The 15,072-nt window shown below is 46.1% G+C and overlaps 1 protein-coding gene across 9 annotated transcripts in view; it reads left to right on the forward strand.

The window, feature by feature from the left end:
• LOC105890894 (EMAP like 6) overlaps positions 1-15,072 on the forward strand; it is a 61,798-nt gene that overhangs the window by 15,663 nt on the left and 31,063 nt on the right. For 8 of the 9 annotated variants that reach the window (XM_031578974.1, XM_031578971.1, XM_042709480.1 and 5 more), the window contains exons 2-8: positions 15-174; positions 2,144-2,242; positions 2,400-2,468; positions 2,851-3,036; positions 3,206-3,341; positions 6,915-7,116; positions 13,075-13,212. In XM_031578974.1, the coding sequence (XP_031434834.1) occupies positions 15-174; positions 2,144-2,242; positions 2,400-2,468; positions 2,851-3,036; positions 3,206-3,341; positions 6,915-7,116; positions 13,075-13,212 (990 nt within the window). Of the gene's footprint in view, positions 1-14; positions 175-2,143; positions 2,243-2,399; positions 2,469-2,850; positions 3,037-3,205; positions 3,342-6,914; positions 7,117-12,486; positions 12,706-13,074; positions 13,213-15,072 lie in introns of those variants that run through there. The other variant, XM_042709483.1, reaches the window with a different exon arrangement.

The raw sequence follows: 15,072 nt of genomic DNA on the forward strand, positions 1-15,072 counted from the left end.
TGGGTGTTTTTTAGTCTGGCTCTGCACCCTGAACGGTCTCTGGTGGCCACGGGACAGGTGGGCAAGGACCCGTTCATCTGCGTTTGGGACACCTTCACCGTGCAGACCGTCTCCATCCTCAAAGACACGCACTCTCACGGGGTCGCCTGCCTGGCCTTCAGTTCGGACGGACAGGTGAGACACTCTCACTCACTCTCTCTCTCTCTCTCTCTCTCTCTCTCTCTCTCTCTCTCTCTCTCTCTCTCTCTTTCTCTTTAACACTCCCACCACCACTCTCGAGACCTGTTGGTGGATCAATAACCGCATTGCCATGACAACCCTGTCTGAGCCTCAGACCTGGAGCCGTAAGGAGACTGTGTGTCGGAGCAGAGCGCTGCTATGGTAATAAATTAAATGAAGGCGGCAGAGCTCCAGCCTACCCACGGCGTGGTGGGAATTGAGTCGGGGAGCCGTGCAGGGGGTCGGTCTGGGACGGAGCGAGCAGAGAGCAGAGAGCAGGCAGCAAGCCCCAATTACAGAGTTGATAAATGTGATGCCAAGGCGGATTCTGTGCCTGGTGAAGAATGGCCGCAGTCGGCCGCTAAGTAATTGGGTGAGAGAGGAGAGCCAGCATTTAGCATTCAGGAAGCCTGAGCAGAGAGCAGAACAGAGGGAGATCACACCCATGACAGGCAACACACGCCTCTCGCCTTCAGAACTCAAACCTGGGTATGAATGCATATTATTAGGCAAATTAGGCAGAATTGACCTGAGTGCTTTAGTTGGGAATGCAAAGAAAAGGACAGCAAAGCAAAGTGTTTATGGATCTTTATAGTCAGTCATAAAAATATTTTATGCTTTTTTTTGGCCTGTGTCGGGTCACACTGAAATGGATTGGATGGCTTTTCTCCCAAAGCCTCCTTGTTTATTAGAAGTAAACGGCACAGGTTAATGTCGGGGTAATGTCACAGAGAGGCCCGATGACCGTCTCGACGAGAGCAGGAATGGATTTGGATTATCATGTTCAATCCTCTTTGGTCTCTCTCCGGGGGGAAGGAGAAGACCACTGACCTGACAGCCCGGCCATCGATGGAGTGTTTGATAAAGTCAAGGCCAGCCGAAAGAGAGAAAAAACATCCCCTCCCTCTCTCTTTCGCTCTCTCTCTCTCTCTCTCTCTGAAGTCTGGAGTGAGAAAAACAGCCACTGCTGCTGAATAATTGATTTAGAAGGTTATTGGTAGGCAGCAAAAGCAACAGGCGACTGGCATTGATCATGAACAGATGCTCCCAGCATTCTTAGAGCAGAACAGCGGCGCGCTGGAGCTGGAACATCCCTCCGATGCCGCTGAGAGATATCTGGACTTGGCTCATTCGTCTTCCTCCCTTCCCATCTCTTTGCCATCCCGTGGGAATGGTCGGCCGTGTGATGTGGTGCCACATGAGTTGTAGTGGAGTCATTCCCAAGAATGTTCTTTTTTTCTGTCCTGAGGCTTTACTGGTCCCTGTAGGTATTGGCCTTGTCTTTCTCTTGCACAGTCTTTGTACAAGAGAATAGCAGTTGATAGCAGTTCTTGTTTTGCCCCTCAACCCTTCCGGTGATACCCCATCGCGAAGACACAGATGCCACAATTTCATGCTCTCTGCCATCGTAAAAGCCTAGAGAAATAAACCAGAAAGAAAGTCCCACAGTCCTCAGTTATGAATGTTTTAATAAGCAATTTACCCCGCCAGTGGTGATGTCTTACTCTGAATTGCTGCTACACGGGCACACTTCTCGCTCGCAGCCGTGATTACCTCTTTGAAAAGCCACATGGTGATTGCACCATCCGGAGATGGCGGAGCTGTTTCTCTCTGTCAAGCGCAGCTGGGACTTTTCAGACAGCTGGCAGAAGAAATGTTCCTCATACGAATAGATGTTTTTCTACACCCCCCACCCCCTACACACACCCACACACACCCACACACACCCACACACACACACACACACACACACACACACACACACACACACACACACACACACACACACACACACACACACACACACACACACACACACACAGACACACACAGACACATACTTGTCTTTGTTTAAATTACTGATTGGATGTTTTTCCTCTTTTGATAAGATTCTTCTCCCACTTTTTCTCCTCTCCTATTGTAGCGTTTGGCCTCTGTGGGGCTTGATGCTAAAAATACAGTGTGTGTTTGGGACTGGAAGAAAGGGAAGGTTTTGGCAACAGCAACGGGACACTCTGATAGGGTAAGACATCTATGTTTGCCAGGGCTGTTTTCAGTGAATAACAGAATGTGTGTAAATGTTCATATGCATGTTTGTGCGTACATATGTGTAGGATCTAGGAGTCATATACGCATGTGTGTGGGTGTGAACACAACTTGTTTATATTTACCCATTTCAGATATTTGACATAACCTGGGACCCGTTCCAGCAGCATCGTCTGGTGAGCTGTGGGGTAAAACATATCAAGGTGAGCTCAGGAGCCAATCAGCAGCCAGGCTGAAGCAGGTTGCCATGAAACCACTGTTGCCTCCTGGTTCCAAGGGGTTGATTCCTTTGTGGGTCAGGTTGTCTGGAGGACATGGTGTACCAAACCAGGAACATGAATCTTGTTAAATCAAGCATGTTTTTTATATAAATAAAGAACTCATGCCTTTATTCGTGCCTTACCCTTTGATACATCTAACCAGTCGTCGCCGCTCATCCCTACAGTATATAAAGCTTCTAGTTTTTGAGTGTTGCTTCATGTCAGTCTCTCTTTTCAATTCCATTCAATTTTATTTATTTATATAAATAACTGACAAGTGGCTTTTCTTTTGACGCCCCTGTCTGATCCCTCTGTCTGATCCCAGTTCTGGGCTATGTGTGGGAACGCTCTGACGCCTAAACGAGGGATATTTGGGAAGACAGGGGACCTGCAGACCATCCTGTGTGTGGCATCCGCCAAGGATGACATCACCTACTCGGGCGCCCTGAACGGCGACATCTACGTGTGGAAAGGGCTGAACCTGGTGCACACCATACAAGCGGCACACGGGGTAAGGAGAGAAGATTCCATCATATGATGACACTTCTCGAGTTGAAATAGATGACACGTCAGTTTGTTGCGAAATGGTTTCCTTAGTTGGCATGATCATGTGATTTCTCTGTGTGTGTGTGTGTGTGTGTGTGTGTGCGTGTCTTTATGTGTGTGTATTGTGTATTCAGGCTGGTATCTTCAGCATGTATGCCTGTGAGGAGGGCTTTGCCACTGGAGGCAGGGACGGCTGCATCAGGCTGTGGGACGGCGACTTCAAACCCATCACCAAAATTGACCTGCGGGAGACGGAGCAGGGCTACAAAGGTGAGAGGAGAGGGGAAGAGAGATCGAAGAGAGTGGGGACTCTAGCTTAGCCAATTATCCTCCACAGAAATATTTGATTTGGAGCAGCAGTTATAGGTCCGGAAGCTGTGTGTCTGACTCCTGTCCCCATATGCTATGTAATAATCCACCTCCATTTACAAAAACCCACAACAGTGACCCCAGACATTTATGCAAGGCGTTGACAGTCTCATTACCGGGCTTGTGTAATCTGTGTGGACAGGAGCAGGTGTGGACCTGGCTCGATGTTAAAGGGCTAATGAGAAATGCTCTGTGATCCAGCGTGCATTAGTTGTGTTCATTAGCATGCTGGGGCCTTCAGGGAGAGCCTGCGGGCTGATGGAACCGCATCAAACCCAACTCTCACCGCCTCCGGCCACGGCTCAAACCATACAGACTGGAGGAGGAGGAGGAGGGTGGAGGTGATATGAGGAGAGACAGCAGCCTTGTCAAAAGATGTGTGCGTGTGTGCATGTGCGTCTGTGGGTCTGTGTCTGTGTGTCTGTGTGGCTGTGTGTCTGTGTGTTTGTGTGTGTGTGTTTGTGTCTGTGTGTGTGTGTGTGTGTGTGTGTGTGTCTGTGTGTCTGTGTGTCTGTGTGTCTGTGTGTTTGTATCTGTGTGTGTATGTGAGACGAAGAGGTGTGGTAGATTATGACAGGTGGGATTAGTTTACGAGGAACTCTGGCATCCTCCCCTTCGCCATTCAAGAGTTTAATTAGGTGTAATTATCCTTCGCGCCTTCAACCATAATTATCATTTCTGTAATGAAGAGACTATCAGCCCGAGAATCCCCATTGTTATTCCCATTGAAACCATGTGCCTTCAGACTCTATGTAATGAAGAAACGTCAAACACAGCAAATGCCGGTGGCAATGTTTTATGGAACATACAGCTGATCTTATCAGCTGATATCTGACAGGAGAGTTGCACTCCTGCTCTACAGGCCTCTTTACCTTGTCCTTGTCTCCGCGCGTGACATTTACATCCTCCTCGCCGAAAGGGCTCGTGGGCCCTTATGAGACGGCCAACAAAAGCACATCAAAGATAAATCTTGCGCGTCCCTGAGCTGATGAATGCTAATGGGTGACATTTCCCAGCCCGGCCAGGATTAATTAAAGCTTCCCACAAGCTTGGAGCAGCGGAGGGTCCCCTGATGACATGTCCTGCAACGGCCGTGTCTGTAGTGGACTTGACGCCTTGATGCTTGCTGCATGTTCCGGCGCTTTGAAGCGAGCTCCAACCATGTGATCTCAAAGACATTTTTTCCAGACAAAGTAGTCTCTAGGAATAAGCCACGTTTAAAAAATTGTATTAGAAAAAATTACACAGCGTTAACGCCAGGTTCTTCCTTTAAAAATATTCTGCCATTGATTTTCCATTCGAGTTCTGTTAAACTCAGTGTTATGCAGTTTTCCTTTTTTTCTTGCTGTGGGAAGCAGCTCTAAAAAGGCTCTGACTCTCACACTGTTTTACCCAGACTAGAGCCTCCTACACACCTGCTGCTGTGTGAGAGAAAGAGAGAGAGAGAGAGAGAGAGAGAGAGAGAGAGAGAGAGAGAGAGAGACAGAGAGCTCAGTCATTGTAAATAAGCCATACTAATTACATATTCCCCTGCCTGCACACTGAGCATGAGTGCAAACAGGAATTGAGAACGCTGTTTGCTTTCCCCCCAAACCCTTCCAGAGATCTAATTAGCGCCAGTTCCTCCTGTCGCTATGCGATTGAGTAAAACAAAAGGGGGAAACACACAGAGGTTTCTACTCTCTGATGGCTGCTGAGAGGTGCAGCGACAGATACAATGTTAAAGGATTCTGACGTTTGATTGGCTGTGTGGCCATAAGCGAATAGATGAGCAGGTATTTGCTTGAAGGGTCTTGTTTGAAGTTTGTGAGTGTTATTTGACAGCGTGTGGTTGCCAGGCAATCCCCCTGACAGGTGTGTGTGTGTGTGTGTGCGTGTGCGTGTGCGTGTGCGTGTGCGTGTGTGTGTGCGTGTGTGCGTGTGTGTATATATATGTGTGTGTTTGTACACAGATCATGAGATGTGTGATGGGGGCTGGTTGGCAGGTGTGGGCTCCCCTCGCTAGGGAGTTGTTGACGTGACGGAGCTGGCTCCCGGCGGGGTGGCTGTTGTGTGTGAAATGAAGGATGGGCTGAGTGGGGTGGGGTTCTAAGGCACAGCAGGAAGAGTAGTACTCAGTGCCAGGCTGAGGCGGTTCTCCAATGAAAGATAATGTAAGGATAAACAGAACCAAAACAGCACTTAGAGAGTAAATTTGATGAAAGATAATGTAAGGATAAACAGGGAAAAAACTACACTGAGAGAGTGAATATGATAAAAGATAATGTATGGATAAATAAAGCAAAAACATCACTTAGAGAGTAAATTTGATGAAAGATAATGTATGGATAAACAGAACCAAAACAATGATGAAAGATAATGTATGGATAAATAAAACAAAAGCATCTCTTAGACTTAAAGACTAAACAGGAGATCAGGTAAACATCTAACAGCAAAATGTAGTCACATGTTGGGTTGCTATCCAAATTCTTGAAAATATTTTACTTCTTAACATCGAACTTCAAGCTTTTCTTTGGCTTCTGTCTCCAGCCTTGCTGCAGTAGACGCAGACGCAGCCCTCTCACTCTTAGCTGCTTGCCAGGAGACGTCCCTGCCAGTGAATGATTGAATTGGCTGTGTGTAGGTTGCAGGGCAATTTCTTGTGCCATTTGACTTGTCTAGCCTCCCTGTCAGCCCCCATAAATGTTGTGCTGTATAGCACTTAAGCCATTTCCTCCATTAAGTGATGGAAGGGCCTGTGTGTCATGGTTTCGAGCTCTACAACAGGGCAATGTCTGAGCAAAATGGGAGAAGTTCCTTGAATCCCTGCTACAGGTGTTTGGTAGCTGCTGCATAACTGCTGCTGTATCACTGCATGTGCTTGAACTTTTTTTTTTCAATGCTCCCTTTTACTCCATGGGATTTGCTAGAGGAAGGTGTGCCCAAGTGTCTCTGCTGATGTGCTTGTGTTTTCCTCTCGCTCGCTCTTTTCATTGCTGTGATCCATCTCTTTCTCTCTCTCCTGTCTCCTGTCCCTCGCAACTCTCTTACAGGAGTCTTCCACTCCTCTTTTGCCTACTCTCTCATTATGCTGAACACACAGTATAGGAACCCACAAAATACAGACAATTGCTATTGTAAATATACAGCCCATCTGTAAGAACACACTATTCTATTGTTTAACCATATATCATCAATATACTGTTGCACACCATTACTGAATGTTACCTGTTTGCATAGTGCCACTGTAATCAGGATGCTTCAGCTCTGAATAATACCACTGATTAGATGACAACAAACTGTCTTTGCTAGAAGCCTCCGTTCTACTGTATGATCAAAGTAAAAGTGCTCTCTCTCTCTCTGTGTCTCTCTCTCTCTTTCTCTCTGTTTCGGTCTGCCTCTCCCTTTCTCTGTCTCCGTCTCCCTTCCACTCTCCCTCCCTCTTTCTCTCTACCTCTTTGTCTTTTCCTCTCCCCACATCTCCCTCTGGCTCAGGGCTGTCCATCCGGAGTGTGTGCTGGAAGGCGGACCGTATCCTGGCGGGGACGCAGGACAGTGAGATCTTTGAGGTGATGGTGCGGGACAGAGACAAGCCTCTGCTCATCATGCAGGGCCACAGTGAGGGCGAGCTCTGGGCTCTTGACATCCATCCCAAAAAGCCTCTTGCTGTGACTGGCAGTGATGACCGCTCTGTACGGTCAGTGGCTCCATCTCTTGTAGACTGTCTTAGACTGTGTGCGTATTTGTGCGTGTTTCTGTGTATGTGTGTGTGTATGCGTGCGTGTTTCTTTGTTTCTGTGTATGTGTGTGTGTATGCGTGCGTGAGTGTGTGTGAGAGAGAACACTGAAAAAAAGATAAGCTTTATATAAGCATGTATGTTCGTGAACAAGAGAAAAAATACTGTGGTTATAGGTGTGTATGTGTGAGAGTGGCGGCTGTATCCAACATGGCGGCATTTGAGTGTGTGAGGGATACCCACAAACCACACCTGTGTTGACACACAACACATCAATTGTGACTAGCAACGTTAATGCAGGGAACAGAGATTTGGTGAGTCTACAACTGTTAACAATGTGTCTTATAACGACTGTAAAGACTGCATTCAAAGACATCGTAAAGACTGGGAGGATCCATAAACAAAAATGGCTTATCCATGACCCAGTGCCCATTTTAAGTAGGGTTTATTTCAAGAACGGAACTTTCACAATCACCCATCGAAATGGAATGCAGTTTGAATTACTACTCTCGTCGTTCACAGTCCTGTAATGAAGAAGCTGCCACGCTTCAATCAAAGGCTCCCTGAGGCCCAACCCCTGGACTCCCTTGGCATCTGGACTGAGGCACAGCTGCGCTTCTTTTGGGACGTCGTCCAACTAGCGCCAGGGCTGCCCTGGAGTGGAGATTGAGGCAGGTGGGCAGAGATAAACTGGCATACTTGTGGCAAAATAGAAAATCCGAAGCAATCCAAATGATCCTCAACAACAGGAACACAACACAAAATCAGCCAGTGTAAATAATCTACAGCTTGTGCAAAATTATTACACCTCCAAGTGTGAGCCTAACAGGCCCGAACGTACATTGAATTCCCCACCATGGAGACAGTCGCTAATTCCCCTACAAGAAAGCCTACTTGAGACCCCGCTGTTCACAGTCAGTGAGGTAGAAAAAGTGGTCAAAAACCTCCCTAAGATTATAGCAAGCAGACTTGATGGAGTACACTTATGAGACCCTCAAAGCTTCTAAACCACTGCCAGGTCCAGCTCTTGCCTGTATGAGATGTTTCACATCTGCCTGGTGAATGGTAAGGGGCACTGATTCATCGAATCCAAAAAAGGCAATATCCCAGATGATCCATTTATCTGGAGAGACATCTCATTCTTACTGAGTTTATCATTTTCATGAAATGCTTGCTGGCTTGAGTCCTCCTATGGTTTGTAGAGACAGGAATGCGCACCAAAACAGAAAGCTTTCATCAGTAGACATGGTATGAACACGCATGTTTTCTGCTTGAAAACAGGAAGTGACGATTTCAGACACGCATTTTCTAAAATCTATTCTGTTTTTGTGGACATTCGGGATGCCTTTGGCACATTGCCCAATAATGTCATGATTCATACTTTGGATTAAAAAGAACTTCCACTGCCATACATAGAGATAAAGACATCTACAATAACTCCTACATTCAGGTCATATGTGGAAAATGTGGAAAAGCCCTCACTGATGCAATACCACTCAAGATTGGTATACAGACTGGGTATCCATGGAGCGCCATTAACGTCATACTGGCAATCAACCCGTGGCTGAAATGGATGTGTCCGTGCACACCTGTAGGTGTGTGATCTCCAGACCCAGTGCCAGGCTATTCTGACGATGATGAAATATCTTCAATAGATGAAAGTGTAATTGATAGCGTGCTCTCTCACACTGAAGCATTTATGAAGTGGTCTGGATTGTAAGTGAAACAAAATGCAACATGTGTAGCATGCTATGAAAAACGCAGTGGAGGACGGTGCAAATCAGAATCTGACAAGCCTCCTGTCTTCACAGTTGTGCAGAAACCCGATCCGGTTGTACGCACTTCATGGTACATACTCCTGTCTAAGCCGTAAAATGAAATGCCGCTGGTGATTGGGAGGAACGGGTCACAGAACAGGGTCATGACACCAGAAGACTTGGACTGATTGACTGTGAAACCCCTTCCCATAAGGATAAAAGTCAAAGCCATAAGGGTGGTCGCGGTAGCCATTATCCAGCAACTCATTTTCCAATGGCCACATGCCTCAACAGACACTGTCTGCACTGAACCAGAAAACATTCAAGATGGTGAGAAAATGTCTCTGCCTTAACAGTCATACAACTTGGGACATAATCTTCCAGCCACGTATTGACAGGGGTCTTGGTGTGTACACTGCCACCAGAACAGGCCATTTGCACATGCACTACAGCGATGACCAAACAGATAGAGAACTTTCATGCAAATCACGCGAATGTTTTTGCATCTACAGCGGCACAAAATACCCACTGCTTCCCATAACAAGCCCCAGTTTCTCAGATTCAAGCTGAAACAAAATGGCAAGCTGGACATCAGAACAGCTGGATTTAGAGTACGCTCGGACCGGCTTGATTTAAACAGTCTCTGTCACCGTATATGACTGCAGCTGTCACAGGTCGGATCCGATGGGGCAGCTGTCATCCTAAACTACAAAGTAATAACAGACCTGCTGATTTCCAACTCTAGCGACTATTAGAAAAAGACGACACACTTCAACAGCTACAGATTAAAAACGCGAGGCCCTCACTTCTACGCCTCAGGCAAACCCAAAAAGCACAGCTCTGGAACAGCCTCAAGCCATGCCAACAGTTCAGTGTCTCACTCCGTGCTGACAAATCCCTCAATCTCGGAAGACACGCTAATCTTTATGATTTAAGCACGGTTGCAGTCTCTTCAAAACAAGCACAGCTTGGCGACCTGGTACACATCAAAGCAAGGTCCATACTGTATACTGCACCCCACTCAACAGGAGGAAGAGTCAACTGCTCACATACTAAATGGATACAATTACTGCAAAGGACTGTATGTAGCCAGACACAACTCTTTGGTTCTAAAGGACTAAAATCAATATCGGACAAGATGTAGAGGTTTACAAACATAGCAGTGGAAAGATGAACTGGTTCCATCATAGCAGATCTGACAGTGACTTTTTTTTAACAACATTCCAAATACCCCTGCTGCTGTAATAGTAAATGAGGATCTGAAGTCTGTATTTATCACTGAAGTTGGGCTGCTGCTTTGACTTGTATATGGACACATCGGCTACAATGACTGAAATATCAAACACTGGTAGGACTCACTCATTAACTTGAATACAATTTTAACCCTTGGATGGTATTCGGGTCTGTGGGACCCGTTTTAATTTTTTATCCTAACAAAAATAATATGATTAATTATTTTTTCAAACTCAGACTCATTGGCTTTGGCTCATTTTCTGCGAAGAACATATATCAGACCAAATTTTCCACTGGACCCGGGGCAAATAAAAGTGTGGAAATTGTAGGTCCTGTGTACCTAAAGTCTGTTCTCCTCCTGTCTGGGTCTGCTGTAAGTGTGTGTGTGTGTGTGTGTGTGTGTGTGTGTGTGTGTGTGTGTGTGTGTGTTGTGTTCGCGTGTGTGTTTGCGCGCACGTGTATGTGAGCGGGCCTGCTGTAAGTGTGTGTGTGTGTGTTTGTGTGTGTGCGCGCACGCTTATGTGTGTTTGTGTGTATGTGGGCCTTGTGTGTATGTAGACTAAGTGTGTGTGTGTGTTTGAGTGAGTAAGTGTGAGTAAGAGTTTTGTGTTTCTGCCCCTGCCGCTGATGCCATTTAGGGGCCGCTGCCCCTTTAGACATTATATACCATCTAAACTTGCAAAATATGGTATAAAGATCTGGGCTGCCTGTGATGCGACTTCCTCATATGCTTGGAACTTACAAGTCTACATAGGGTAACCTGATGAGGACGCCCTGAGAAAAATCAAGGAATGAGAGTTGTCCTGGACATGGCTCAGGGACTCAGTGGACACAACATCACATGCTACAATTTCTTTTACATCGTACAAGCTGGGACAGGAGCTGACCATGGTGGGAACGATAAGAAAAAACAGGTCTGAGCTCCCACCCCAACTGCTGCCTACAAAGAACCGGCCTGTCAACTCTTCCAAGTTTGTGTACACGGCTGACACGTCCCTGGTATCCTATGTGCCAAAGAAACGCAAGAATGTGATACTCATGAGTACATTGCACTGGGATGGGAGAATCTCTGGCCTGGAGCATCAAAAACCAGAGATCATCATGGATTATAATGCCACAAAAGGAGGGGTGGACAACATAGACAAGCTGGTGTCTGCCTACAGCTGTAAAAGGAGGACCCTACGCTGGCCACTGGCGATTTTATTTACCATATTAGACATCTTGGCGTACAACGCCTTTGTCACCTGGATGGCACTGAACCCGGAGTGGAAGAGAGGGAAGCTCCAGAGGATAAGCCTTTTTCTCGAGGAACTGGGAAAGACACTGGTGAAACCTTAAATCCTGAGAAGACAACATGTTCCAAGAACCTCAGCCTCTGCAGCTACCATTAGGAGGATTCAGGAGGACAGTGCTGGTGCCCCATCCACCCATGTTGTGCTATGTAAACTGACCTGATTTCAAATGAAATTCACATAAATCAAATAGTTATGGAAAACCTTGCTTCATTTGTAAATTTGCTGAATTTTGTCCACTGATATCTTGATTATAATTGATTTTCTTGATTTTGTAAATAAAAAAAATAAAAAAAACGGGTAGCACTTAAATTCATAAATGTGATACAACAAAGTTAAAGGGCAAATATTAACCATATTTGCTGTTCATATTGCTTCTAATTGGAATGAAGTAAATATCTGTTGAGTATTTTATCATAAAATTGTTTGATTGTGTTGAATTAAACACCCAAAAATCGAACGGGTCCACCAGACCCACAACACCTTCTGAGTAACAAAAAAATGAACACCATACAAGGGTTAAGAAGAGAAATACTCACAAAAATGTAATTAAAGGACTGCAGAAAGGGGGGGGGCTGCATAAATTGGAGGCAAAGAGACTAGTGACATTTCACTTCATCTCAGCCATTATAGGGAGTATACAAATATGACTCCATCTCAGGCTTTATAGGGAGTATACAAATATGGCGAGGACGATATGATTCCTCTTATAATGTATCTACAGGTACAAGTGTGTGAGCCGTGTAAACCTGTCACCTTATCACTGACTCTTCCATAAGCATTTGGATCTTGTTTTGTTGCTTTAGCCTTCAGATCAAAATAAAAGCCTTCAAACGTACGTGTGTCTTTGTGTGCGGTCTGAGCTGGGCACGATCTCCAGTGTTGCCAGGGTGGAGAGTGACTGTAGTAATGAGGCTGTGTGGATGGTGGAGCATGTGATGGGGGTCTGCGGCGGTGCCCAGCCTGTGCCCAGCCAGTGCCCGCTCTCTTCCCGCACTGCTGGACTTCACTGTCTTATTCCTCGGCCAATTAAGCCTCTTCTCTCACACAGTGTGTGTGTGTGTGTGTGTGTGTGTGTGTGTGTGTGTGTGTGTGTGTATGAACTGTAGCACAGTGTAGTCTAGTGTAACTTATGACTACTGCCGGGTGTCTGCCAGAACCCACAAGCTACCCGCTGAAGCCAGCTAATGAGTCGCACCAGTCAGGGGGAGGAATGTTGTGTGTGCTTTTGGAGGAGAAAAAGGAGACAAACTACAGCTAATAAGAAGTAAGGATAAAAAAACAACCTCTCAGGAATGTCAAAACTACTGTTCATAGCTGTGTAGCAGAAGCTAGTTATTTAGGTTTTTTTTGGGAGAGAGTGAGCAGAGTAATTGTAGTTAATTATTTATTTCATTTTCTGTGTTTATTCAGTTGAATAGATTCGACAGATGGAGACGTGTGTGTGTGTGTGTGTGTGTGTGTGTGTCTGTGTGTCTGTGTGTCTGTGTGTGTGTGTGTGTGTGTGTGTGTGTCTGTGTATGTCTGCATGTGTTACTGAATGAGTTTAAGATAGCTAGGTAGGCTGATGTCTGTCTGTCTGCCTTTGGTGTGTGTGTATGTGTGTGCGCGTGTGTGCGTGTGTGTGTGTTGGCAGGCTGTGGAGCCTGGTGGATCATGCCCTGATTGCACGCTGCAACATGGAGGAGGCGGTGCGCAGCGTGGCCTTCAGCAGTGACGGCTCCCAGCTGGCCCTGGGCATGAAGGACGGCTCCTTCACTGTGCTGCGGGTCAGGTACCACAACACCACCAAAACCACCTCCTCCAACCAGAACCACCTCCTCCAACCAGAACCACCTCCCACACACCACCAAAACACCTTTCCACACACCTCCACATCCACTTCTCAAACATCACCAGAACCAACTCCCACACAGTATTAGAACCCCCTCCTACGACACCACTAGGACCTCCACCCACACACTACCATAGCCACCTCCCACTTGAAACCTTCCGCAAGTTAATGGTTTTTAGGGTTTGCGCTGGGTGGTATTTGGAGAGATCTAACTCACACTGAGGTCTAATCACAGATTTATTTTTTGGATGTGTTCTGAGTTGTCCTCATTTAGAAATAGCGCTGTAAATATGGTGAACGTAGTGAAAGGGTTGCTGTGGCAGGTAATCTAAGGGATTAACGGTACCTTGACAGTACCTTGCTAGAGCTGCCAAATTTAGCGTTAGTTACTATCTGCAAAAAATACCTCTATGTCTAATTTCTTTCACACTGGGATGGTGCTGGGCTGTGTTAAAAAAGATGCGAGGTTCAAAAACGAGGCTGATATTTATATTCTGATATCCCTCTACGGCAAGAAATATCCAGAGACTGCTGTGTCCCACGATAAGAGCTTTCTTCTGTCAACAGTGCTTTGTAAAGATGGAGAATTCATCACTTTAATTCTGGTCCAAGGCGCAGTTTAATTTACTTTATCCAGGGAACCATTGCGCCAGTCTCAGCCTCCCCATGTTATTGTAAATTGGCCTGTAGTGCCATTAATCAATATTTTTTGAAGTGGTTAATCCCCACCCTGCATTTTGAAGTAAGCGGCTGCCATTTATGTTCACTCTATTAAAAAAATTGATGGCCTGAGTGCCTGAGGACATTTATGAATCATTTGCACTGGGGTTTTCGGATCCTCTGACGGAGTTCTCCGGATGCTTTTGGTAGTCTGCTCCTCAGTTTGCCTCTGTTGTCTCACAGCTCGTGAATAATTCATGGGATGAGCCAGTACACATGTCTTTACACATTGTCTAGAGAACATGGAAACAGTGCCGTCTGTACTGTTAGAGGTGTTCTGCGGAGATTACATTAATTGAATGCCTGGGGACACCTGCAAATATTGTTGCTCGGAGGAAAGCATATCTATATTTGCTCAGGAATTTAGGACTGTGGCTTCCAGCAGCGTGGACTCAACACTGTTTTTCTTACGCTCGCCTCTCATTTCTCAGAACGGAAATGAAATAGCTCACGCCTTGCCGTGATGACAACGGTGATTAAGTAAGAGAGCGATCTGTTTCTAAAGAGATAATAAACTATCAGCTGGATGAAATTGCTTTTCTGTGAAACAAACAGGCGATGGGCAAGGGTCATTCTCATTAGGGTGGATGAATGTGCTTCCTCCATCTGGTGCTGCTCAGAGAGCGTTAAATAAACCCACAAGGCAGCTTCCATTCCACCTCCCTTCATAACGCAGTCCCATGGCGGTCTTCTTCAGCACCCCCCGCCCTGTTGCATACAGGGGGTTATCTTTAGTCAGTTAGCATCAGCTATTTTGGTGCATGACGTCTTTCCCCCAAGGCTGGTTTCAGTCATGCACCAGTGTGGCCAGTCAGTGTATTTTTTGGTTACTGTGGTCATCGTTCATATGGTGTTTGCAGCTCAGGCGATTGGCTCTTCATGGTTTTGGTGCCAAAACTGAGCAACATGAAAGAAGATGACTATAGTCATTTTCATATGTCTTTGGCTGAGCTAGCTAGCATAGCATCAGCAATTGAAATGAACTGAAACAAGTGGTAATCTGTCGCTCTCTCCAGGTCTCTATAATGCCTCCATGGTTGTGTCCTCCCTCTGCCAGCCCCATCTCCAGAGCCAGGCATC

This window comes from Clupea harengus, chromosome 13, assembly GCF_900700415.2.
Source record: "Clupea harengus chromosome 13, Ch_v2.0.2, whole genome shotgun sequence".
Classification (NCBI taxonomy): domain Eukaryota; kingdom Metazoa; phylum Chordata; class Actinopteri; order Clupeiformes; family Clupeidae; genus Clupea; species Clupea harengus.